Genomic DNA, 26,176 nt, shown 5'->3' on the forward strand with positions numbered 1-26,176 from the left:
TAGGTAGGTAGGTAGAGATAGATAGACAGACAGACAGACAGGTAGATGATAGATAGATAAGTAGGTAGGTAGGTAGGTAGGTAGGTAGAGATAGATAGATAGATAGATAGATAGATAGATAGATAGATAGATAGATAGGTAGGTAGGTAGGTAGGTAGGTAGGTAGGTAGGTAGGTAGGTAGGTAGGTAGGTAGGTAAGTAGGTAAGTAGGTAAGTAGGTAAGTAGGTAGGTAGGTAGTAGAGATAGACAGACAGACAGACAGACAGACAGACAGACAAAACAAATAAATCCTATAAAGCAACATTTCCCTAAAATAGCACATGCACTTTTATTAGGAATAAAGTCATTTCTGAGAAATATCCCCAAATTAGCCGCTGCTGAAGAACTCCGGAGCTGGGATAGCAACAGCAACCTCTTTGCGCGCGCGCAGACGCGAGATTCGGTGTTTCGCCGCCCCTGCTGACCTCCGTTCCGTTTTCTTTCCCGGAAAAGTGATGCGAGCGAAACTGTCAGCAAGGGGTACCGACCGCAGCTGCCTGGTCTCGGGATCGGGAAACCGACGCGGGGAACGAAAGAGTTTGGGGTCTGTGGCAAGTGCCGGCCAAGGCTTGCTAGCTTAGAGAAGGCAAGAAGCGGCTCTCTCGCGGGTGAGTGTCTCTCCGGCTCCTTATAGATCGGCGCTGTGTTTTTCAGTGGGAGGAAGGAGCGGGTGTGGGGAAAACAAGAAACTACGCGGGAGGGTCGGAGGCAAAGCCGAGTCAGAGCACACACCTAAACAATCAGTTGTGATCTTCTTTATTAGATCTTCTTTATTAGCAAGAGTGTAGTGGAGAAGGAATACGGATTTCAGTTAGGAGGAAGCAGCAAGCGCAGAGGCCCCGGTAGTATTGGCATCAGAGTTGAGCAGGGAAAGGGTTCCGCGTTCTGCACACAGGTATCCAGGCTAGAATTTCAATTTTGGCAGTTTGTCCTCGAGGGTGGACTTTTGCAGCAGAGTCGTTGGTAGGTTGATCATTTTAAAAATCTGGCCTGTGCTTTTGGAGGGCCAAGGTAGATGAGATCCCATCCTCAGATGTAAGGTCCTAGCTCCACTTTGGAGCACTGGTGGGATCCTCTATTCCCCACCCAGGCGGTCCATCTGGATTGGGTCTTCCTATTTGCTTTGGAAAGTCCGTTAATGCAGTTGCTCTTTGTCTTAATGGCATCTCTTCCAGGTCGACCCTAAGGTTCTGCCAAATTTCCAGTCATATGCTGCTATTTTCATTTCCTTTCAGTTGTACAATCAAGAATGAATCAAGCAATTCACATACACGATGAACAGGTTGACTGGGGCCAATGCCCAAAATCAAAACATGAAATGTCTGTGGAGATGGTGAAATCAACTCCTAAAGAGGAAGAAATAGAAAATGTTCTTTCTAAAAACTTGTTTTGCTTTATCTTTAATAAGAGGGCTAGGAAACACACTGTAATTCTCGTAAGCTTTCAGATGGAAGGCTTCTGAATATGATATGAAGGATGTGGGTCAGTTACACATGAAAAATAATGAAATATGGAAACCTTCCAGATTCCTACGAATGCAGTAGGAAATTGTACAATAAACCTTTGATTGAAGCACCATAAATATCGGCTGGAATCCTACATTTCATTAAGCCAAAATGTTTAGTTTGAGCTTAGGGTGCTGTCTGAACCCACAAAATTGCCCCTTATTCAGTACAGATAGTTCTTGACTTACGACCACAATTAGGACCGTCTTTGCTAAATGATGTCATGAAGAGAGTCACAGCCTGTTTTACAATCTTTTATACCATGGTTATTAAGTGATACACATTGTTATATGAAGGAGGTGGATCAGTTACACATGGAAAATAATGAAATATGGAAACCCTCTGGACTCCTATGAATGCAGTAAGAAATTGCACAATAAAACCTTTTGATTGGAAGCACCAATCACTCCTAAAAGTAATCAACTTGTGATCAGCTTTGAAACTTGCTACTGTGGTTTTTTTTTTTTTTTTAATTTGATTTATATGCCACCCTTCTCCGGAGACTCAGGGCGGCTTACAATGCGTTAAACAATAGCCTTCATACTTTTGTATATTTATACAAAGTCAGCTTATTGCCCCCACAAACTGGGTCCTCATTTCACCTACCTTAGAAAGGATGGAAGGCTGAGTCAACCTTGAGCCTTGGAGAGATTCGAACCAGCAGTAAATTGCAGGCAGCTGTGTTAATAACAGGGTTTAGTGAAGCTGGTGCTTCTTGTTTAGGTAGACACTTGGTTGCAAAACTGAAGTGGCTTATTAAGTTGGATATCAGTTCAGTTCTGGACCTACCACCCTTTCCACTCTGTCAATGACTTTGGTAAACAAGTAGCAGAAATGCTTATCAAATTTGTAAATGATGCAAAAATTATATATCCCCCTCTTGAAAAAATTGAAAATCATCTAGGTAAGGTTAGATAAATGGGCTAAAAATAATAAAATTGTGTTTACTGTAATGAAAACTAGTATAAAATTCTTAGAAATAGAAATCAAACAAACAGATATAGGATGGGGAGCTTTGTGAAACATTTATTGGAATGGTAGTTAATTGGAATCTGAGCCAATTTGGTCTAATGGCTAAGGCACTAGGCTAGAAAGCGGTGTAATGTATCAAATATAATGGGAAAACAATTCCACTATTTTTTGAATTGGTCAGATTTATTTTAAATATCAGTTCACCGGGATTCTTATAAACTGGAACACATTCATTTTGGTTCTTGCTAATTATGCATTTGGTTTTCTTCAGAAATGGCCAGCACTGTGACAGAGCATGGAAATGTGAGAATCATCACTCAAACGGTCCAACAGACAGGTTCTCTGCCAACACCGACAGCTACAGTCAGAGTGGTTGACTCTGCTTCTGCGGCATCTCAGTTCCTACTAACCCATAACAAAAAGATCAAGAATACTCTGCTCAATGTGATTGGGGTAAGGCCCTCTAGATTTGTCCAATTAAGCCCAAATTCTGTGAAGGCCTCTCCATTTCTTTGTGTGAAACAACTCAGGTCCTCAAGACCATTCAAGAAAGACTTGTCAAATTGAATTATAAGTAGAATCACAGACTTTCATTTTTATGTGATTATGCTAGCAACCGAAAGGTACACTACATTTTTATTTGGAGTTCCTTATGTAGAGGGAGAACATGGCTTAATCCTTCCTCTCCGTATTCCCGAGTTCTATTCTAGTAGAACCTACTACCTGGACTGCTACACCTACATTTTTTGCATAATCCCTAAATAAGAAGCTTATACCTCAAAGACATTACAGTTATTTTTGTGTTAATATGGTTTTAGCAGATATTTTTTGCTATTGTACTACTTCTATTGGGATTGTTGGTAATCAGATATATAAGAATAACTTTGGACTGCTTGCAAACTTAGAAAGATTTTTGGTTTTGGAGGGCCTTGGAGACGAACTTCTACTTTTTAGCATGGCATCCCTAAAGGAGTCAGTATTGCTAGACCCCTCTTAATGGCTTGGTTTTTCCTTAACCAATGCTCAAAGTCCATTCTACATTTCTTTTTTTTTTTAAAGTGAGGATTGTATTTAAAAAAGAAAAGGAAAGCCAGAGGAGGAGAAGGCAGCAACACAAGGAGGGCACTGGATGGTCTATCTCCAGATACAGCCCTTGCAAATAATCTGTGCTGAAATCCCAAGAACATATTTAAGGAGTTAATCATTAACCATTTAGTTGAGATGATGGTACTGGTTTTATTTATAATTCTGAGTGTGGTTTTCATCTCCCACCAAACTCCTTTTTTAAAATATTGCTCTCTTATTCAAAATACTCTTTCTAATAGAGGAAAAATGTGATTTTGTAGGAAATTTCTCATTAAAACTTTTGACATATTTGGGATTGCATAGCACAAAATACTCCTTGGGTTTGTTAGATGGTGATGTTAATGCTTTAGACATCTAAATATACTGCTCAAAAAAATAAAGGGAACACAAGCAGAAGACATCCGAGATCTGAATGAATGAAATAGCCTTATTAAATACTTTGTTCTTTACATACAGTAGTTTATACACTGCTCAAACAACTAAAGGGAACACAAAACTACTGTATGTTACGAACAAAGTATTTAATAAGGCTATTTCATTCATTCAGATCTCGGATGTCTTCTGCTTGTGTTCCCTTTATTTTTTTGAGCAGTGTATATTACTCGCACCCTCTTTTCTTTTTTTCCTTCAGATCTTACAGATTATTTTTGGAGCTACCCAGGTGAGCTTTGGGATTGCCCTGACAGCAGCTCAAGAAAACTTCACCATCACTGTGCAAAGTGGCATTTACTTCTGGACTGGGATCCTGGTAAGCAAACTTTTTGAGAAGCACAAAGGTTTACCAATCTTCAGTCTGTAGAAGCTTCTGCAGGGTTCTGTATAGTTTCAGAATCAGGGAGAGATCTAAAAAAACCCCTCCCCCCCCCAGTAGACAATATGTTTGTTCAGCACAAACTTTTCCTTACACATTTTTTTCCAACTTGGTGCTTTCCAGATATCTTAGAATTCAGTTCCCATAATATCAGTGCTGGTTAGAAAGCAGTGAAGTTAAAATCCAATGCAAGCCAGACACCAGGTTAAGGGATACATACTTTGATATAGAGGACGTGTAAGTTTCTGAGCATATTTCACACAAATTCAACTGGCATGCCTTGACCTACCTATAAGGGAAACTGGAATAAGCTTTTTCTCATCTTTTAGTTGCCTTCAGCACTTAGTGCTTGAGTAAGGAAGAGGGATGTAAATCGAGTTAATTAATAAATGTCTAGTAGGAACAGCCTGATTCTAGGAGCACTGGTTCTGCAATGTAAAATAGGCTCATCCTTATACCTTCTGTTTGTTTTTCTTTGCTTTTGTAGCTCTTGATCACTGGGTCCTTGTTGTTAGAAGTTGAGAAAAGACAGTCTGATCTGCTAGTGAGTATGTCACCAGATTTATCAGTCTGGCTTTGTTTTCTCTCCCTCAGGTAAAGCCACCTTAGCATGAAGTAATAAAGAGAGAGCTGGCTTCACTACTTCACTGCTCTCATCTACCCTTGCAGCCCACTAAAAAATTCCTGTTTGGGCTGATTCAGGTCTCTGGGATGGGGATTGACTTAGAGATTTAGTAAGTACAGAGGAAAGGCCCCTTGAAAGAACTGAATCATCCTGCAGCCCAAAGCAAAATAATCTTGGAGGACAGTGCCTGAGAACAGAGGGAAAGATGCTTGCCCACACTACCGTATTTCCCCGAAAATAAGACCCTGTCTTTTTTTTTTTTAACCCCGAAATAAGCACTTGGCCTTATTGCCATGCACACAAAAGCCCAATTGGGATTATTATCAGGGGATGTCTTATTTTGAGGGAAACAGGATAGTATAAAGTGTCTAAGCAAATTCAAGGAATTATCTGAATATGCCACCAAGAGAATGGTTAGTGACACATGTTAGATTGTATCTACAGGAAAACCAGCATTGGATTAAGGGAAGGAACACTACTTTAACACCAATATAGTTAAAGAAAATTCACGGCTGTCTCACATCTGAGATGGAGGTTATTTGAAAGCAATATCATGAGGTGGTTGGGGGGGGGGGATTCACTGGTGCCTTTGTGCTGCAATTAGCCTCAAATGGGAAAAGACTCACATTTGACAAAGATAACTAAAGGAATGTCTGCATGAAGAGTTTGCACCAGTTTAGAATCAGCTCTGGACATTTGATCATATGCCGACCTGTTTTGGGGAACTAGGTCAATGTCTTCCTAGCTCTGCATTGTTTTAGTTGAAACTGGAGCAAAACTGTTTTCTCCCTTTAAATTAGATTAAATGAGTTTACGGATGGTATAATTTCTTCCTATTAGTAGAAATCAGAATTACTGACATGCTATCATTTCACTATTTTAGCTTTTAAGAGGCAAGGAGAGGCAATATGCAGGAGAAAAGGAACCGAATGCCAGGTGGAGGAGGGAGAAGGATGGTGTGGGTCATGGAAGGTGTTGAGTAGGCAGCTCAGCTCTGGAGAAATACAGGTGGATGGGCTGGGGAAGATATGTGGAGGTTTATTTTTTCTCCTTCCTCCCTTCCTCGTTGCCTTCCTTCCTTCCCCTTTCCCATTTCACCAGACAGATAAATGGGTGCTGCCAAGGGAGGGGGAGGGAGCAAAGGATTGTGAATCTGTCTGGGAAACTGTCACAAAATGTTGAAAATAAGGATCATGTGACCGGAGCAGCAGCCCATCATTACAGCAGCAGCCAGTACCATGAAGCAGCCACAACTTTCTCAAATTTCATTCGGGAGTCATGAGTCCTGTATTTTGGATTCATTCTGTAAGTTAGTCCGTTTAAGGTACCTTGGTTCAAAAATGGTTGCCCTGTGATGCACCATTTTGCCTGGTTAAAGATCATGACAACAAGAGTTTTAGTAGTATATAGACAGATGCTTCTAAGAGTTATACAACTAACCTTTATCTAATATATTGATGTAGGTGCATTCTGCTTTCTTTATCAACGTGACATTTTGTGTAGTTGGACTGGTTGCAATAATCCTACATGGTATTGAGATTGCACAAACTGTTAAAGAAGAAAACCCATGTGACTGGAAACCCAGTCACTACTGCCGAAATTTTCATCAGGTAAATTCCTGAACTACCTTCATGTGTACGTAGCAGCAATTGAAATGATTCTGTCATAGTAAGGTTCAGACCTTACAAGACTCTTCAACTTGTCTAAATTTGATATAGATATAAGCCCTGTTCTCTATTATGAGATTTATTTTGTTTTGTACTGTTTTTGTGTCACTTGCAAAACTATAATTAAATTATGCTACACAGGTATTTTTAATTAGAAACAAATGCACTGAGTTAAGATACATTAAGCCATGATTTCCTTAATGATTTACCATGATTTGATAAGCAAACTGCAAATAACTAAATACATACAACATCCTAAGACACAAATTAGTGTTATCAATTCTCAGTGGTTGGGTCCATACAGTCAGAATTAAACATTATTTCTGAGTATAGTGTCTAAATCCAATTACTGTATTCTTTCTATACTGATTGAGAAACTCATGATATCATTTCTTGAATTTTGATTTATTCAACCTTCCCATCTTAGCATTTATTTCTTTGCAACACTTTCCTGCTTATCATCTCCCATAATGCAGCAGTAATTATTATGAGCATAACCATGCACATTCTATGCAACTCTTCACTGCCTGCACTGTTCAGTTGCTAGCTTAAAGAAAAGATCTCATCTGAAGGGAGGGACGTGCATCCTGATGGCTTGCTGCTTTTTCAGTCTTCATAATCTTCATAAAAATTTGCTCAATAGATTTGTAGCTAGGAAAGATACTGCTGAACTTCAATGAATATATTAAGGTATAAGCAAGTAAATTTGTAAATAGTATGATTAAGGAAAATTGGTTAAATGGACATTAATCACCGATGCGAAGGTTTTCTAGAATTTAGTCGATTGACTCTTTGTTAATGTATAAGTGTTTACATGTATTTGTGTTTTACGTTTGTTTATGTTAATAAAATTTAAAAAAAAAAAGATTTGTAGCTAGAAAAAAATAGGAAAACTAGAAATACAAAGAAGAAGCTAACATAAGAGCTGTGGCGGCGCAGTGGTTAGAATGCAGTACTGCAAGTTACTTCTGCTGCCTGCTGGCTGCCTGCAATTTGACAGTTTGAATCTCACCAGGCTCAAGGTTGACTCAGCCTTCCATCCTTCTAAAGTCAGTAAAATGAGGACCCAGATTGTTGGGTCTATACAGAATCAGTTATGCTGACTCTGTAAACCAATTAGAGAGGACTGAAAAGGACTGTGAAGCAGTATACAAGTCTAAGTGCTGTTGCTACCGTGTTTCCCCAAAAATAAGACCCTGTCTTATATTTCTTTGATCCCTGAAATAAGCGCTTGGCCTTATTGCCATGCGCTCAAAAGCCCGATTGGGCTTATTATCAGGGGATGTCTTATTTTGGGGGAAACAGAAAGAAACTAAAAAGAAGAATAAAAAGAAACTAAAAACCTGAAGAAGCAAAGAAGCCTAATGTGGTCACCACCTGCCTATTCAAGTAAGGTGCTACCCTAGGCAAAAGTCTGGAAAAGCACTTGTCTCGCATGGGAAGGATGAATCTGAGGCAAGCAGAAGCCCATCCCCTCCGACTTCCTGACTGAGGTGATCACAGTAGGTGACTCCTGTAGTCTTCACTTGTACCCCCCTTTTAATTTCAGAGGGGCTCAGGCAATACTCTTGAGTGAGGTGGTACAAAAAGAGCAAATAACCTCCAAGTTATCAACATATAAGCTAAGTTTATATCATGTAACTAAATTAAATAATTGAGTAATATTTGGGTTTTAAGTTAATTAATTGCTCTTCACTTCACTAAAATATAAATTCCTGTAGTTCCCAAACAACTATAATGATAATGTTTTCAATTCTATGGTTTATATAAGAGAGGAATTTACAGTCAGGTGAAGTGGTGGTAATCAGCAGAATTGCATGTGATTTTGCCCACAGACGCTGTCATTTGGCCTGAACTCTGTGTTCCTCATCTTTGTGTTTCTTGAAGTATCCTTAGCTATCACGGCCATCATTAGGCTCAAGATTCAAAAGCAACAGATCTATCAACCAATGGTGAGAATAAAAACTTTTGTCTGGGTTACTAATGTAGCAAATGTAGCAGTGGTGAAATCTAAAATTTGTTACTACTGCTTCTGTGGGCGTGGCTTGGTGGGGGGGGTAATGTGACTGGGTGGGCGTGGCCATTTTTTTTTTTTTTTACTTTTAAAACCATTTTTTCTACAACATCTTCAGGGAAGAGGTTATAAAAAAATGCTTTATAAAAAAGGGTTTTTTTTCTTTTAAATGCCTCTGACGATCCCAGCTGAGTTGCCTGATCAGTCGAGGCTTTTTAAAAAACTCAGCTTGGATCGTCAGAGGCATTTAAAAGAAAAAATGGGTTTTTTTTCTTTTAAATGCCTCTGACGATCCAAGCTGAGCCGCGCAATCATCAGAGGCTTTTTTTTTTTACTTTTAAAAGCATTTTTTTGGCCGAAGAGGTTGTAGAAAAAATGCTTTTAAAAGTAAAAAAAAAGCCTCTGATGATTATGCGGCTCAGCTGGGCATGGGGGGGCAGGGATTTTTGCTACCGGTTCTCCGAACCACCCGCCTCCATCGCTACCGGATTGGGCGATCTAGTCCGAACCGGGAGCATTTCATCCCTGAAATGTAGTCTTAAACCAGGAGTTATGAGGGCTATAAAGGAGGAGAGCCATTAATCAATGAGCTAGATAAACTGTGTTATCAAGGAGAGATCCAACCTGAAACTAAAGAGAAATTTCCTGACAGTGAGAATAATTAATCAGTGGAACACCCTGCCTCCAGAAGTTGTGGATATTCAAATATTGGAGGTTATTAAAAAGAGGTTGGACAGCCATTTGTTTGAAATGGTACAGGGTTTTCTGCTTGAGTAGGGGGTTTGGATCAGAAGACCTCCAAGGTCCCTTCTAACTCGTTTGGAATTCTGTATAATCCATAATAGTAAAAAAAAATCAGAAAAGTCCGATAGTAATTTTCCCATCTAATAAATATTATTAAATCCACATCACTCTGTACACATGGCGAAGTAAGCACAGCTCATGAAAGCTTATGCCTTGTGACAAAATACGTTAGTTGGAGAAGGTGCACCAGGACTTTCTTCTGATTTTCAGGCTCTGGGGACTCTCAAATCCTAAACATCTTTCTGTTACCGTTTAGAGATTCCCAAATGTTCTCCAGGCATTTTTTTTTTAATTTATTTATTTATTTTTATATGCCGCCCTTCTCCGGAGACTCAGGGCGGCTTACAATGCATTAAGCAATTTTGCAATTTTGATTCTACTATTTCGGGAATTATGCAGAAAAATGAACTTCTTATTCCTGAGCAATTAAATAGTTAAAAACTTTTACAGATGTTAGATTAATCTTTATTGTGTGTGTTTTCCAGGAATCATGAAGACAAGTGGTTTCTCCTCTTCTGTCACACAATGCTGAATATTTACTCTAGATGCTTCGCTGGCTTGAAGCTACTGTATATGAGTGTGAGCTTCCTATCTCTACCATCCCTTCTCTTGCTAAATCCCAAAAATCTGCCTCAACGCAGAAATGGAGAACAAGTTTTGTATTTGTTTATTATGAGCTTCTTCTATACAGGACAGCCACGAGTTTATCCTAAATGGAAGGTCTGTCACATTTCCTGCATTATGAAGCATCCTCCGTAGTTGCATCCATGTTCATATCCTGAAAAGCACCAATCATGATATGTGCTGGCGATTCTAAATTTTATAATACAAGGGCTTTACCATCACTCCCATTTGTAACTCTTTGAGGTCTTCATGAAGAAGAGATAGATTATCTGCAAGTGGTTTCCTCCTCCTCCCCCCTAAGAGGCCATCTGTTTGGAATTACCTTAAATTTGCATATTTTCCTCTGTGTGTTTGTACTAGGGAGAGCTTTTCCTAAGTAGGCTTCTGAGTTTTTTCAACTTTACTTTTTTATATATATATGTAGTATTACAATTAAAAGATGACAGAAACTATCAAGAACTAATGTTTAGAATAAAAAGGAAGAAAAGAAATAGGAAAAGCACAGAACATGGGCAGAAAAGAAATATAAAGAAATGATTTCTGATTTTATAAAGTCGTGGTGGCGCAGTGGTTAGATTGCAGTATTCCAGGTATAACTCACTGCCCACTCCAGGAGTTAGATTCTGAGCAGCTCAAGGTTGACTCAAGCTTTCCATCCTTCCAAGGTCGGTAAAATGAGGACCCAGATTGTTGGGGGCAATAAGGTGACTCTGTAAACCACTTAGAAAAGCAATGTAAAATGGTATATAAGTCTAAGTGCTACTGCTATTTTTATAGCAGTTATAAGCATAAATGTACATTAAGCTTTTACCCTATAGTTACAACACTTTTTACATTTTTTAAATAATTATTTTATCTTCTAATGATCCAAACCATGTACGGTAATTTCATTTTTTTTAGTTTCACATAAAAAGTCCATAAAGGTTTCCAATCAGCACTGGGCTGTATTATAAGAAATGCATTGATTAGAAATCAGAAAGGTGGTTTGTACAGAAAGCAGAGAAAGTTGTTCTGCTAAAATTAGTTTATTTTTGTTGCCCTAGAGTTGAGTTTTACTTTATTAAAAATACCGTAGTAAAAGAGAATGGGAAATACGTTACCAACTAATTACCAGGGATGTGCTGCCTTTAGGAAAAAAGGAAACTACCCCTGCCAAAGGAGGAATCATTCAATTCATGGCTGAGAAGCAACCTATCAGGAACTTGAACCAAATTTCTTAAGCCTTGATCACACTGATATGAAACAGAATTATTTCTGAACGCAAAAGAAACAAATGGTTATTGGCCAGCTTGTGCATTCAGCAAATAAATAACAGCCTAAACACTTATCTTGGTCCAGCATATGCCATTTACCTTAGTATCTCCACTTGTAGCAAAGGCTTAGCATTTAATTCTAATGAACACATTAGAATTAAATGTGTTCCACAGCTTCATAGATCCAATTTATCCACTCAGATTGATAATGTCTATTTTTATCAGATCAATTTTTCTGATGTTTTGCAAGGTCTTGTTTGTTTTCCCTTCATAAACTATTTCCACATGAAATGCTTACTTTTTAATTTATCTGTTCTAGAGAAACTTTTGTGCCCACTCTGCTTCTTAGAAGTGCCCGCCCATGATTAAATTTCATAAATACAGAGGTGATATCAGGCCCAAAACTAAGAATGACACATGGTGAACCTTGCAAACTGAATTCGTTATTATTTCATACTTATAGACAGAATCTTGCCAGATTGAGGACAGTAGTATCTGCATCTACCATATACTCTGTGAACAATTTTAGGGAAGTGCTGTTTTCACCCTCTTTCTCTCACACGTAATATTTGGACCAAGTTACCTCTTAACACCTCTGGACTGCATCCTTTCCCTCCTAGATTTCATAACATCTATTACAAGCACTTTGACGCAAATAAAATGACCTTATTATGTTTACAGCTTTACTTGTAAAGCTGTAAAACAAAGAGCCATTTCACCAAGTAATCTGTGCTTCAACTCAAAATCATCATGAATTTTAGGGAGTTTTTGTAGATCTCTTTTGTAATAAGACAGATCCCAGAGTGGCTGCATAGCTGCATGTAGTGCTTGTGCAAACATTATGAGTACTTCCATTTCTACTGTTTGTTTGTTTGTTTGTTTGTTTGTTTGTTTGATATAGTAATGGGTGCTTATTGTAATGGAAAAAAGTGAAACAAGTGCCTTTAGATTTCTAAACTATGTAAATATGACTTGTCATGTTCACATTGATATTTGCATTGAAATAACTATTCTTAACAGTTGCATTAATACTACTTTGGAGAATGTCTGTTAACATCTGATAACAATTATCAGAAATATTTCTTGTACTTAATGTAAGTCAGTTTTCTAGTCTTTTATTAGGATTATGTAAAGATCCAGCTCTGAAAGGAAAACATGGTTTATAGAATGTGTGCCTGCTTTTGGTAGCATTTGCTGGGAATACTGTAAATTAAATAATCTTTTCCCAGGTTTGTGTATCAGTTATGGACCAGAATCCAACAAAAGATACAGTTGCTTTAAGATATTCCTAGCAGGTGCTACATACAGTAATCTCCCAGGCATTTTTGAATCAGGATCTCTGTACTGTAGAGCCCTATGTTTCTATATACTATTTCTGAATAATTGTATTACATTAAGTGTTCATTTGATTTTTTTGTATTCAGATTACAAAGCCAAATTTCTTGATGTAAGTATGCTAATAAATGTAAGGTAGAAACTTCCCAAGGATTTTTTCCCTCTCTATGCAAGCTCACGTTCCAATAATTCCTGTTATAGCCAGCAGATCCACAATATGATGAAATCTAGTGCTACAAAATTCAAACCATGTTATAAATCTTGAAATGCAATCTATATCCTCTTGCTTCTTCATAGAGACAGCTTTAAGTAAAATAATATCTCAAATCATATTAATTACAATAGCTCAAATATAAAAGAGCATTTGTAATGTAGATTGTATCTGCATGAGGGATTCTTGTAATGAATCAAATTCAATCAAAAATGGAGCCTATTTTAAGCCCATTTGAAACCCCAACCCAGAGTAGTGGATGCAGAGCTTACTTGCCTCTATAATATATAGATGAACAGGCTGCTGGTGTTTTTTCACACTGCACAGCATCTCCAGCAAGATGTAAGGGAAAAAGAACTAGAACTTTCAGAGACTAATTGTAAGCAATTTTCATCTGTATTTGCAAGCTAAATCAACTGGATTTACCTCAGTTTGCATTCCAGATCACAGTAAATTTGACAGCTGCTTGCCCAGTTCATATAGCTTGCAGCTTTTGAAGACATTGAGAGGGTATAGATAGATAGATGAGGCGCTCATCAATTTGTTTAATCCTTTTCCTTCCTAATTGGCCACTCTAGTTCAGGCACCATGATTAAGACAGGCAACCAATGTCTTAGAATGTGGAATGTGTTTCTAGCTGCTCAAAAGAGATAGCTATAAGAATACGAAAGTATGTGAAAAAGAGAAGATTTTCTTATAATAATCATAGGCCAATTTTAAATATTTTATTTGTGGGTATGATAATTGAGACTGTGGAAGCCCCGAAGTTCCAGATACAGTACATTTGAATGAAACTCATTTTCAGAGCAAATTCAGTAAGAGGTGTATTTAGAGTATGTTCCTGAAACTGATTCCCACCCAGCCAGGCCGCCAAGCTGCAAAGGTTGGGGATCACTGACCTAGATGATTGATCCATGGTGCTTCAGAGTTCTGTCTTGTCCACTATACTGTTTTAACGCCTTATGAAAGCATTCAGTAAGTTGGAGAAATTTTCTGCTTCCCTACCCCAAGAGTGCAGTCTGTACTCAAATTAGCTTTAATGGGTTGAGACTGACACCTTGTGTTAACTCAATCATTAACTTATATTAATGGAAAGAGGGACACATAACTAAGGCAGAATAACAGCAGATAGCTTGAATCTGCAAAGATGAAGTCAGGAAAGCAAAGGCTCAGAATGAATGAAGACTTGCAACAAAAATCAAAGATAATAAAAAAAAGTTTATAAAAGTTATATATAAATAACAAGAAAAAAGTCAAGGAAACAGTTGGTCCACTAAAGAGAAGATTGCAAGGACGTAACAGATAGTAGAAAGAAAGCAGAGTGGTTTAACTCATTCTTTGCATTAATCTTCACACAAAAAGTTTCTGAAGATTCTCTTCATCAGAAGCATGATTAAAGATTTTCAAGGAAATAGTAAGGAAATGGTAATGATACAGAATTTAGTTTTAGTTTTTATTTTGATTGCATTGTTTTATATTCTATTTTTAATATGTAAGACAACTTTAGATTGATATAAACAGAAAGAGGTTAAAAATCAAAAATAAATTCAAAGATACTTCTAGTTATCTTAATAACTTTATTCCAGGGAATTAGACATAATATGTAACAACACAACAAATGCATGCATCTCATAATGCATAGAAATGTATACAATTATCAGTTTATTATTCTTTGTGACACATTAGTCTCTGCCATTTTTAAGCACTGAGCATTTGAAATATTAGAGTATCAAAATGATGTTAAATTCATTTTCTTTTCACAAGTTCACATATATATTTCTTATATTCGATACAGAAAACAGGATCTGCCTCATCATATGGTACTTGATCAGATTTGGCAAATTTACAAAATAAATTTACATTTTTTGCTTTTTCAAACAGGTAGCAAAGTCCAATGAGTTCAAAGGCAAGTTTCATATTAAAAACAGATAAGGAATTGCATACCCAGGTGCACTCAGATTTTAACTTTTAAGTTTGAACTAGCTTGCCAAAACTACAAGAACTGTCTTTTCTTAAAACATTTCTTAGTCCAGGGGTCACCAACCTTTCGGATCTCAGGGACCACTAAATTCATAATTTTAAACCCCGCAGACCACTAATATGATCTGCCTAATGACTGGCTGGCTGGGCATGGCTAGGTGGTCATGTGACTGGGTGGGCGTGGCCAACTCAATGTCACTCACATCGAGGGGCGCCTCACCAGCCTCTACTCGCCCCTCTCCTCCCAGCCACTCCTCGCCTGCCAATCCGGGCTCCTTAGGGACCCAACAGGAAGCAGTTGTTGGAGCTAAGCAGCCACCATGAGAAAGAGTTGGCAAAATAGCTGGCTCAGTTCAAATTGGATCTGACCGAGAAGGAGGCTCAGTAGAAGCACCTCACTTGAGGACTACGAGCATAGGCTTTCCAAGCAGAGGGAAGACCTGTGGGAGTGCAAGGCCAGGTACTGGCGCCTGGAGGCTCAGCGGGCTGAGATGGTCAGCCAGTTCCAGGCCATGATGCAGTCCCACTGGAACAAGGCCCTCCGTTCTTCACCACCAGCGGCACTTCCCTCGGGCCATTGCCCAAAGCCCCGCACCAGGAGCCCGAAGCAGACCCCAAGTTAGAATTTCTCTCCCCCCCTCTGACCCACACAAAAAAAAACCAAAGGGGGAGACTCTCTGCAGCAACACAAATGTTCATTGCATGTATCTGTGCCAGGGACTGTAGTTTGAGGACACCTGATTTAGTGCAATATAAAAAATGCAAATAATTTTTCTGCGGACCACCAACATTTTCTTGCGGACAGTGGTCAGTTGGTGACCACTGTCTTAGACTATTTTATTCAAAATAGTGTTTTGTATATATTATATAAATATATATAAATGCAACAATAACTATGGCTGAGACCATCAATCATTGCTTAAAGTCTTTAATATGCTTGTAATGTTTCTCCATAACTGTCTTCCACAGCCAAGAAGCAGAAGTAGGAGGCTCAGGGATGATTAGGTGTTACTGGTTTAAGAGTTGATCAAACAAACAGAAATATTATTTTTCTAACTGTACTTTCCTAATTCAGTTAGTAATTAGGAACAGAGTAAGGAAAATGTAACTGCTAAAAGCAGACCTTTAAGTTTAGACTTCAGTCAAATGAAAATAAATAAAATATACTAAATATACTATAAAATAACAAAAGGTTATATTAATGCCCATTTAAATATGTATTTTTCTAAGCAGCCAAAAAATGCCTGAAACATCTCTTATTCTGTGTGTAAATTTTGGGCAGGTTGGTGATGAATGCAATTCTTTCATGGCAAAAATGGATTTAATTTCTATTCTGCGTTAACTCTTATCAAAATTTAATGATTAATGTGAAAGATTAAAATAATGTGTGAAAGATTAAAAGTCTCAAGAGAGATTAGCCCAAATCATAAACACAAGGAAGAAAATAAAGGAGGATTGACTTAATCTTATATTAATACTATGTAGAACATTATATTAATACTACCTAGAACATTAACATTATGTTCTACTACATGGCTCTATATCTGCTTTTAATGTATTTTAATCACTGCTGTGTATTAACTTTGATAGTACTGTCACTGTTCAATTATTAGCTATTCACCAAAAATATTTCACCATATTTTTCTTTTTAAAAGGGGAGAAAATAAGCAATACCCTTATCAAAAGCCCCTTATATTAATTCTAGACAATTGTTTAAAAGCCCTGGAGAACCGAAAACTTTCAACTATCAGCTTTAATTGAATATCTAATGGTATTTTTAATGGATCTTCCCCAACTAAACGCTTTCCAGATGTATCTATACTGCAAAGCCCAGAATGCCCAGCCACCATGCATTTCGGAATTCTAGCCATACTGTTCCCAAAATATTTACAGGATATTACATAGTGAAGACAATTGTACTGAATTTTTACCACTCTTGCCCCGCATATGGATTCCACTAAAAGCAGAGAAGACCGGAAGTTGTTTTCAAGAATAAGTGAAACTTATCCTCTTTCTAGCCAAGGAACCGCTCTAGCTCCAATGAATACTGCATTCGCCACAAAGAACGTTATCTCGCTCGTAGTTCTGCGCATCCGCGTCCGTCGCATATGGGACGTCATCCGAAAGGGCCCTACTGGAGTCTTCCTCGTGGGGTGGGAGAGGGGGAGAGAGAGAGAGAGCGTGTTTTTTTCGCTGGGAGTGTGTAGCGAAGAGATAAAAAGGAAGGAAATGGCAGCGCTTATCCCCGAGGAGCAGCTCCAAGCCGACCGACCGTCTCCAGAGCCGGAATGGGGTGAGCAACTTCAGCAGCTGGGGAACGAGGAAGGGGCTGTCGCCTTAGTGGAAGCTGGATCTGGGAAGCTGCAAGTAACTGCTTTGGGTAAGAAGCGGAAGGAGGCACCATCTATCCCCAAAGGAAAGCCTAAATCTGGCCGGGTATGGAAAGATCCCGGCAAAAAGCGGTAAGAATGCGATCTTGGTCGCCAGGTGATCGGACGCAGCATCTGGGGAGAAGTTTTCTCCACATCAGCCACTTTTATGGACTTCAACTCCCAGAAATTCCCAGCAAGGATTCTGGGAGTTGAAGTCCATTCATCTTTTTTTATTATTTAATTTTTTTATTAAATAAACATTAAAACATTGGACACAGTGCGATCATCCTGGCTTTGTCATTTTCATACATATTTTAACATAACAACAGATACAATTCCTACTCATCGTACATTATTACTTTGACATTAGAGACATATCCCTTATCCTCATTTGAATTTTTGTCCAGTTTCAATTCTACAAATCCTCAGTATTTTCTGTTCTGGCTCCTTTTCCTCGTTTCCAACCATTGATACATTTTGTTCCAAATTTTGTAATATTCTGTCTCACCTTTATTTTTAAGTTCTAGTGTCAGTCTGTCCATTTCTGTGCATACTATTATTTTCTTTATTATCTCTTCTTCAGAGAGGATATCTCTATTTTTCCAGTTTTGCGCATACACCAATCTTGCTGCTGTTATGCAGCATTAAATATATCAATCCTTTACTATATTTCTCTTTATAATTCCTAATAGGAATAATTCTGGTTTCAAATCTATATTTTGGTCTAACATCTCTTCCAATCATGTCTTTATCTGACACCAAAATTCCTTGGCTTTCGTACATGACTACCACATATGGTAAAATGATCCTAGCGCTGAGTTACATTTTCAACACGGTGATGATAGATTCTTATTCATTTTTGCTAACCTTGTAGGCGGAAGATGCCACCTATAAAACATTTTATATAGGTTTTCTTTATAGGCAGTGGCTAACTTTAATTTCCTATTTCTCTCCCATAAGTCTTGCCATTGATCCAGTTCAATATCATAACCAAAGTTTTTGGCCCACACTACCATAGTTTCCTTCACTTGCTCTTCCGCCATTTTATATTCCAGTAAATATTGATACGTTTTCTTTATCACCTTTTCATCCGTTCCTAATAAAATTTTATCTAGCGTTGTTGATTCTTTCTTGGTTCCATTTATCTAAAATCTGCTTTGAGTTAAAAAGAAATGGGCTGCCTTTTATGTGTATTTTATACCGCTTTGTTAGACAGAAATACTGTGCATTGGTTAGTTCTCCTAGACAGAGTTTATTTTATGCACTTCGTGCCTATCTAGTGTGCACACTAAAACATTACCAAAAAAAGTATAATGTTACTATTCATCCACAGTTCAAGTTGAATGTAAATTTTAAAGGGTTTGTATTGAATAACTAACCTTTGGTGGCACTCACGAGTTAAAATCATAGGATGCTTTTAATATTCTTATTTCTTAGGGTAATGCTTTTGATGTGCAAAAGTAGGCTTTTGTATCCTTGGAACTCCTTGCCAAGTAAGAGTACCCAGGACTCTTATCCTAGATCTGCTTCACACAATATGCTAAATGTTACTAAGATTGTTTTGTTTAGTTGTAGTTTATGGTATGTAGTTTATAGTGTATTGCACCAGTTAGTCAAATTAAGGCTTTATTAAGGCAAACTATGGCTGTCTCCATCTAGGTGATACCATCTAGTGCTGAAACTAAGCTCTTTATTTTTAGCTGAAGATGTAAATTTCCCCATCTCCCCAGGTTTTCCCACATGATCCAGGATAAGCCTTTACATACTTCCTGGCAACATAAAATGAAAATACGTCAGGAAAAGAAGTTGATCAAAGATTTTGCCCAGGAGCTGAAGGAACAAAAACAAAGGGAGCGTGAGGTAAGTAAAATATGTTTGTCTCAAATGGAAGCAATATGTCCATAATATTAAATAACTATAATGTATCCCTAAGCATCTCTACCCAGACACCATCTTCACTGATATTTTTTGTCACTCTAATTAAGTTATGGACTGAATTAGCAGGAAAGGACTAGTGCTAAGTCTGTTGAATTCACATCCTCTGTTCTGATACTGCACAAGAATTGCAAACAGAATTCACAAAAGCATATGGATTAAGTACAGCATATACCTTTGGCCTGCAGATTGATATGTTGTAGCTATTTTGAATTTGGCATCTAAAAGGTTTTGTACTTATTTCTTCTATTGAAAGTTTAAAATAGGATTGCTACCCTTTTATTCAGGTATATATGTTGATGATGCTACTATTTTATAAAGCAGAATATGAATTTCGGCATATCTTTGCTGTTGAATGTTTAATAGAGCTTCATGAGGATCCTACTTATATATTAAGAAAGATTGAGTGAAGATGTACTACCAGATCTTGGTGCTTGTTTAATTTATGTCATAAACAAAATGACATAATATACAACATGGCCACCCATGGGGAAAAGATAGACTTATTTATTTATTTATTTATTTATTCATTTATTTATTTATTTAATTTTTATACCGCCCTTCTCCTGAAGGACTCAGGGCGGTGAACAGTTAAAATAACATACATATAAAATGTGAATATAAGATGATTAAGCCAATTTAGTTCATCGGTTAAGAATCTTCAGCATAAAGATTTAGAACAATTAGAAGAGATTTATGCCAGCCCGGCTTGGTGAAATAGAAAGGTCTTAAGTGCACGACGGAAAGTACGAAGATCTGGGATCATTCGTATCCCTGGGGGTAACCTGTTCCAAAGGGTAGGTGCCCCCACAGAAAAGGCTCTTTCTCTGGAAACCACCAGTCGACATTGCTTTAGTGACGGCACTCTGAGGAGGCCCACCCTCTGGGAGCATCCTGGTTGGTGGGAGGTTATTGGTTGCAGAAGGTGGTCTCGTAGGTACCCAGGTCCTAAGCCATGGAGCACTTTAAAGGTAAGAACCAACACCTTGAAGTGCACTCGGAAGACCACCAGGAGCCAGTGCAGCTTGCGTAGGAGAGGTGTTACATTTGAGCGCCATGTCACTCCCAATATCACCTGCGCAGCTGCATTCTGGATCAGTTGGAGCCTCCGCGTGCACCTCCAGGGGAGCCCCATGTAGAGATCATTACAGTAGTCCAGACGGGAAGTGATAAGGGCATGAGTGACTGTGCGTAAGGAGTCCCGATCTAGAAAGGGTCGCAACTGGCGAATCAGGCGAACCTGATAGAAAGCTCCCCTGGCCATGGCTGTCATATGCTCTTCTAAAGACAGCCGCGTGTCCAGGAGGACACCTAAGTTGCGAGCCCTCTCCGTGGGGGCCAATGACTCGCCCCCAATAGTCAGCGATGGTATCAGCTGGCTATATCGGGATGCCGGCAGCCACAGCCACTCGGTCTTGGAAGGATTGAGTCGGAGCCTGTTTCTCCCCATCCAGATCCGCATGGCAAATGACGACACTTGCATTAGATGTCATGCCACAATTTTTGTATTTGATACTGTTGCTACTCAGATGTTTCTATGTGCCAGTGTGAAAAAATACCCCCCAAAATTCAGTCAATTAAAATAAAATAATTAGAGTCAATTTACATATACAGTCAGGTCCAGAAATATTGGGACATCGACACAATTCTAACATCTTTGGTTCTATACATCACCACAATGGAGTTGGAATGAAACAAACACAATGTGCGTTAACTGCAGACTGTCAGCTTTAATTTGAGGGTATGTACATCCAACTCAGGTGAACGGTGTAGGACTTTCAGCAGTTTGTATACGTGCCTCCCACTTGTTAAGGGACCAAAAGTAATGGGACAATTGGCTTCTCAGCTGTTCCATGGCCATGTGTGTGATATTCCCTCATTACCCCAATTACAATGTGCAGATAAAAGGCCCAGAGTTCATTTCAAGTGTGCTATTTGCATTTGGAATCTGTTACTGTCAACTCTCAAGATGAGATCCAAAGAGCTGTCACTATCAGTGAAGCAAGCCATCATTAGGCTGAAGAAACAAAACAAACCCATCAGAGAGATAACAAGAACATTAGGCGTGGCCAAAACACTGTTCAAACTGACTGTTTGAAACATTCTCAAAAAGAAGGAATGCACCGGTGAGCTCAGCAACACCAAAAGACCTGGGAGACCACGGAAAACAAGTGTGGTGGATGACCGAAGAATTCTTTCCCTGGTGAAGAAAACACCCTTCACAACAGTTGGCCAGATCAAGAACACTCTCCAGGAGGTAGGTATATGTGTGTCAAAGTCAACAATCAAGAGAAGACTTCACCAGAAGGAATACAGAGGGTTCACCACAAGATGTAAACCATTGGTGAGCTTCAAAAACAGGAAGGCCAGATTAGAGTTTGCCAAACAACATCTAACAAAGCCTTCACAGTTCTGGAACAAGATCCTATGGACAGATGAGACCAAGATCAACTTGTACCAGAGTGATGGGAAGAGAAGAATATGGAGAAGGAAAGGAACTGCTCATGATCCTAAGCATACCACCTCATCAGTGAAGCATGGTGGTGGCAGTGTCATAGCGTGGGCATTTATGGCTGCCAATGGAACTGGTTCTCTTGTATTTATTGATGATGTGACTGCTGACAAAAGCAGCAGGATGAATTCTGAAGTGTTTCGGGCAATATTATCTGCTCACATTCAGCCAAATGCTGCAGAACTCATTGGACGGCGCTTCACAGTGCAGATGGACAATGACCCAAAGCATACTGCAAAAGCAACCAAAGAGTTTTTGAAGGGACAGAAGTGGAATGTTATGCAATGGCCAAGTCTATCACCTGACCTGAATCCCATTGAGCATGCATTTTACTTGCTGAAGACAAAACTGAAGGGAAAATGCCCCAAGAACAAGCAGGAACTGAAGACAGTTGCAGTAGAGGCCTGGCAGAGCATCACCAGGGATGAAACCCAGCGTCTGGTGATGTCTATGCATTCCAGACTTCAGGCTGTGATTGACTGCAAAGGATTTGCAACCAAGTATTAAGAAGGGAAAGTTTGATTTATGATTATTATTCTGTCCCATTACTTTTGGTCCCTTAACAAGTGGGAGGCACATATGCAAACTGCTGTAAGCCCTACACCGTTCACCTGAGTTGGATGTACATACCCTTAAATTAAAGCTGACAGTCTGCAGTTAAAGCACATCGTGTTTGTTTCATTCCAACTCCATTGTGGTGGTGTATAGAGCCAAAGATGTTAGAATTGTGTCGATGTCCCAATATTTCTGGACCTGACTGTACGTAAATCCCACAAATATTCTGTTCATTTCAGTGAAGGTCTCAACGCATAGTTTCTAAAGTCACATGTTTTGCTTAAAAATTTTTTGAGAGGACCTCATAAAATGATAACTTTTATTCCAGCTTATCAGTCTGGAAAAGTTCAATGAGCGAGAACTTTTAAAGTGTTTAGCAACTCAATAAAACATTTTTCTGATGTTACATACTTTGCTACTTATTTTTGAGAGTTATTAATAAATTCAGCTTTTGGGTTCATAAAGCTGTTTGCATATGCTGTTTTTTCTGTTGGTATTTGTATTCTTGTATTTTTATGGAATTATTTGGTCATATTTTTGACAGGACTGTGACATATAGCATACATAAAAGTTTTTTTTTCCTTTTAGGAGAAAAAACAGCGAAGGAGGGATAACTTAAAAAGAAGGCTAGAAAATGAGAGGAAAGCGGAGGTTGTGCAAGTGGTGAGTTTTGGATCAAGTTATTTTCATCTAGAAAGAAAATCTCTTTCCTTGGTTGAAGAATAGTGGAGTGTATTTCGTAATTAATGTTTTACTTAACTTGGTAGTACATTATAATAGGTTTGGATCAAGAAGCAATATATGTAATGCTTCTTCATTACAATTAAGAAGGAGCATTTGAGAATTGGAGGCTGAATTATTGATCCAGTAACTACACAAATTTTATATCACTCTCTGTTGCCTCAGATGGGAAATCCTTTGGTGAAATAGAACTGCATTTAATTTTTCTTGTGGAAGGAGAGCACAAGTGCCTCAGTACAACCAATCCAAAACAAGTAAAATTATACAATAATTGTATGTAAATAGATTTTCTGGTCTGGAATCAAGATATTGATGTGCTGCTGGTTTTTGGCAGCCATGATTGAAGGACTTTGCCTCTCTCCCTCCCAGCCTGAAGCATTAGGAGGGTGGATAGGATCCCAGAGGATAGATTCGTCCCTTAGCCTGAGTTTAAATGGAAACATGACTTGCTAACTTTGCATGGAAATGTGCTTGAACCAAGTTTCTACATTTTTGCCACAGAGATTCCTTTTGAGAATGAGCCAACATGAGAGATGCATACTAGGTTTTGGACCAAGCCATGAATAAGGGAGCTTCAAGGGCGTTTGATAAGATCCATTATAGAGAACCTCTGCTTCTCAAATTGAATTGAATTGATAATGATAGTGTGTCACTGGAGTTCATCTGGCTCCTTCTTTCAATTATCCAGGCTCTGATCCAAGCGAAAGGTAGTTTCAGAGTCCAAGGCGACAGCTATGTTTTATTGTTAATACTTTACTACCAAGATTATTCAGGATTCTATACTATTGGGAGATCATAGCTATCAACTTTGCAACATGGAGAAAGTCAGAGGCATACAAACATGGGAAATCATATAGCAGTACAAGTGGATCGTCATAGGCAGGCTGATACCATAGGAATGTGATTGTAAAGCCCTATTTTAGTTTTTATTAAGGGTCTTATATATTTAAATGATTTTTCTCTGCTTTCTGCATAAAAAGTTAGAAGCAAAGAAATAAGACATGCTTTTTATTTACAATGTCTTATAGTAGCTGTTTGGGGGTACAGAACATTTCAGGAAAAGAAAAAGTGTGGAAGTGATAGACTGGTTGTCTTTCTTGTTTTTCCATTTACTGTTGACGAATGGAATGTCTGTTGCCAGATGACAAAACAGCTTGTTTGTGGTGGTGCAGACATGTGCCAGTCCTACTTCTACATTTTCTTTGTCTTCCTCTTGCATATGTAGAATTTAATCTGTTGCTTTCTTTAGATTTAGGCACCTTTGACAAGGTTTAGTAATTCCTTTCTGTGGAAAAACTGTGTTTTCTATGGAAAAGCTGTGTTTGATTCTGTTGTGAGACTTTTGTAAACTAATAGCAATAACATTCTGGAAGCCTCTAGCTTGGTTGATTGCTATTCAGAATGTTTTTAAGTCTTAGATGAGCATGAGATAAGACCATATTTCTCTCTCTCTCTCTCTCTCTCTCTCTCTCTCTCTCTCTCTCTCTCTCTCTCTCTCTCTCTCTCTCTCTCTTTTTTTTTTTTTTAGATTCGAAATCCCTTGAAGCTGAAGCGTGCGAAGAAGAAACATTTGCGGCGAATTGAGAAACGAGACACATTGGCCTTGCTGCAAAACTCCCAGGCACAACTTAAAGCAGCCAAGCAATAAGAGAGCAAAAGTCTCCTTTGTAGCACATTGAAAGACTTCTTGAAATGCAAAAATTGAGAGACAGAATCCAGTGTATGAAGAGACGTTGCCGTATTAGAACTTTTTATTTGGCTTCTCTTGCAATCAGCAATAGGACCTTCCCTGCAAAATATGTTATTGTATCCCAATAATTTCTCATCTTGTAGCTTTGGTATTAAAAGAACAAATGTGAGGAGGGCAGCTGGAATATTTGTTTGAAAATGAGAGAAAGCCCTAAAGGAGTTATTGCAAAATCTACAGCTTCCGGATGATTTGTAATTTCCAGAATTTACCTTTCTTCTTTAATCATGAAAAGAAACTAATAATTAAAAAACCGATTTTGAGGAAAAACACATGATTCATCAAATCTTTTTTTTTATTTGATTTATATGCCACCCTTCTCCGGAGACTCAGGGCGGCTTACAATGCGCTAAGCAATAGCCTTCATCCTTTTTGTATATTTATACAAAGTTAGCTTATTGCCCCCACAACTGGGTCCTCAATTTACCTACCTTAGAAAGGATGGAAGGCTGAGTCAACCTTGAGCCTGGCGAGATTCGAACCTGCAGTAATTGCAGGCAGCTGGTCTTAATAACAGGGTGCTTTAGACCATTGTACTACCAAGGCTCTTCATGGGTTACGTTGATTGTGGAGGATTTGGTAAAATCTGGGTAGTTCAGGTTGGTTTTTTTTAGTGGAATTGTCTATGAGATTTTTTTAAAAAAAAAAACTCCACGTCTCTCTCTGACTTTCATCCTATAACAGAATTCCTATCTTTACTAGATAAAGGATAAGACATATATTATGTAATACATATAAGTAATACATATAAGTAATAAGCTAGAAACAAAGGATGCTGGGTTTCTTTTTCTTGCTCTACACAGTATGGTAAAATAAAATGTGCTTACTCTGTGGAGTACAGGTAGACCTCAACTTAATAACCACAATTGAGCCCAAAATTTCTGTTGCTAAGTGAGACAGTTGTTAAGTGAATTTTGCCCACTTTTACAACCTTTCTTGCCACAGTTAAGTGAATCGCTACAGTTGTTAATTTAGAAACACAGTTAAGTGAATCTGGTTCCCCCATTAACTTTGCTTGTCAGAAGGTTGCAAAAGGTAATCACATGATACCGGGACACTGCAACTATCATAAACATGAGTCAATTTGCCAAATTTGGCATCCAAATTTTGACCAACGTGACCATGGGGATGCTGCAATGGTCGTAAGTGTGAAAAACGGTCATAAGTCACTTTCAGTGCTGTAACTTTGAATGGTCACTAAATGAACTGTAGTAAATTGAGGATTACCTGCATAGAGAATGGTGGATGTCACTTGTGTCAGTTTCAACTTGCAGCATGACACACTGGGAATCTTGGGAGAAAAGTAGAGGCTTTTGGCTGCATGTATATGCAAATTTTAATGTTTTCAACATTTTCTGCTCTATAGCAGGTATAACGAAATATGAAG

General features: G+C 38.4%; 2 protein-coding genes across 2 annotated transcripts; both read left to right on the forward strand.

Moving 5' to 3' along the window:
* The first annotated feature begins 583 nt into the window (after positions 1-583).
* LOC139327467 (membrane-spanning 4-domains subfamily A member 6A-like) lies at positions 584-12,338 on the forward strand. Its single transcript, XM_070957305.1, has 7 exons — positions 584-648; positions 2,789-2,970; positions 4,235-4,351; positions 4,902-4,958; positions 6,503-6,649; positions 8,542-8,658; positions 10,010-12,338. The coding sequence occupies exons 2-7, from the start codon at positions 2,791-2,793 to the stop codon at positions 10,016-10,018; spliced, it is 627 nt and encodes a 208-aa protein (XP_070813406.1). The 5' UTR covers positions 584-648; positions 2,789-2,790; the 3' UTR covers positions 10,019-12,338.
* A 4,698-nt stretch (positions 12,339-17,036) lies between these two features.
* CCDC86 (coiled-coil domain containing 86) lies at positions 17,037-25,059 on the forward strand. Its single transcript, XM_070957306.1, has 4 exons — positions 17,037-17,389; positions 19,030-19,159; positions 22,890-22,964; positions 24,571-25,059. The coding sequence occupies exons 1-4, from the start codon at positions 17,157-17,159 to the stop codon at positions 24,688-24,690; spliced, it is 558 nt and encodes a 185-aa protein (XP_070813407.1). The 5' UTR covers positions 17,037-17,156; the 3' UTR covers positions 24,691-25,059.
* Positions 25,060-26,176: the final 1,117 nt, after the last annotated feature.

Source organism: Pituophis catenifer, unplaced genomic scaffold (genome assembly GCF_029215685.1).
Source record: "Pituophis catenifer annectens isolate HBS135680 unplaced genomic scaffold, rPitCat1.0.hap2 SCAF_1, whole genome shotgun sequence".
NCBI classification, from domain to species: Eukaryota; Metazoa; Chordata; class Lepidosauria; order Squamata; family Colubridae; genus Pituophis; species Pituophis catenifer.

Bases quoted from the DNA above. Each gene is read 5' to 3' on its own strand.
- LOC139327467 (XM_070957305.1), top strand. From the start codon at position 2,791: ATGGCCAGCACTGTGACAGAGCATGGAAATGTGAGAATCATCACTCAA. The intron at 4,352-4,901 runs GTAAGCAAACTT...TTGCTTTTGTAG, and splicing joins ACTTCTGGACTGGGATCCTG to CTCTTGATCACTGGGTCCTT. The intron at 4,959-6,502 runs GTGAGTATGTCA...ATATTGATGTAG, and splicing joins AAAGACAGTCTGATCTGCTA to GTGCATTCTGCTTTCTTTAT.
- CCDC86 (XM_070957306.1), top strand. From the start codon at position 17,157: ATGGCAGCGCTTATCCCCGAGGAGCAGCTCCAAGCCGACCGACCGTCT. The intron at 19,160-22,889 runs GTAAGTAAAATA...TTTTCCTTTTAG, and splicing joins AAAAACAAAGGGAGCGTGAG to GAGAAAAAACAGCGAAGGAG. The intron at 22,965-24,570 runs GTGAGTTTTGGA...TTTTTTTTTTAG, and splicing joins AAGCGGAGGTTGTGCAAGTG to ATTCGAAATCCCTTGAAGCT.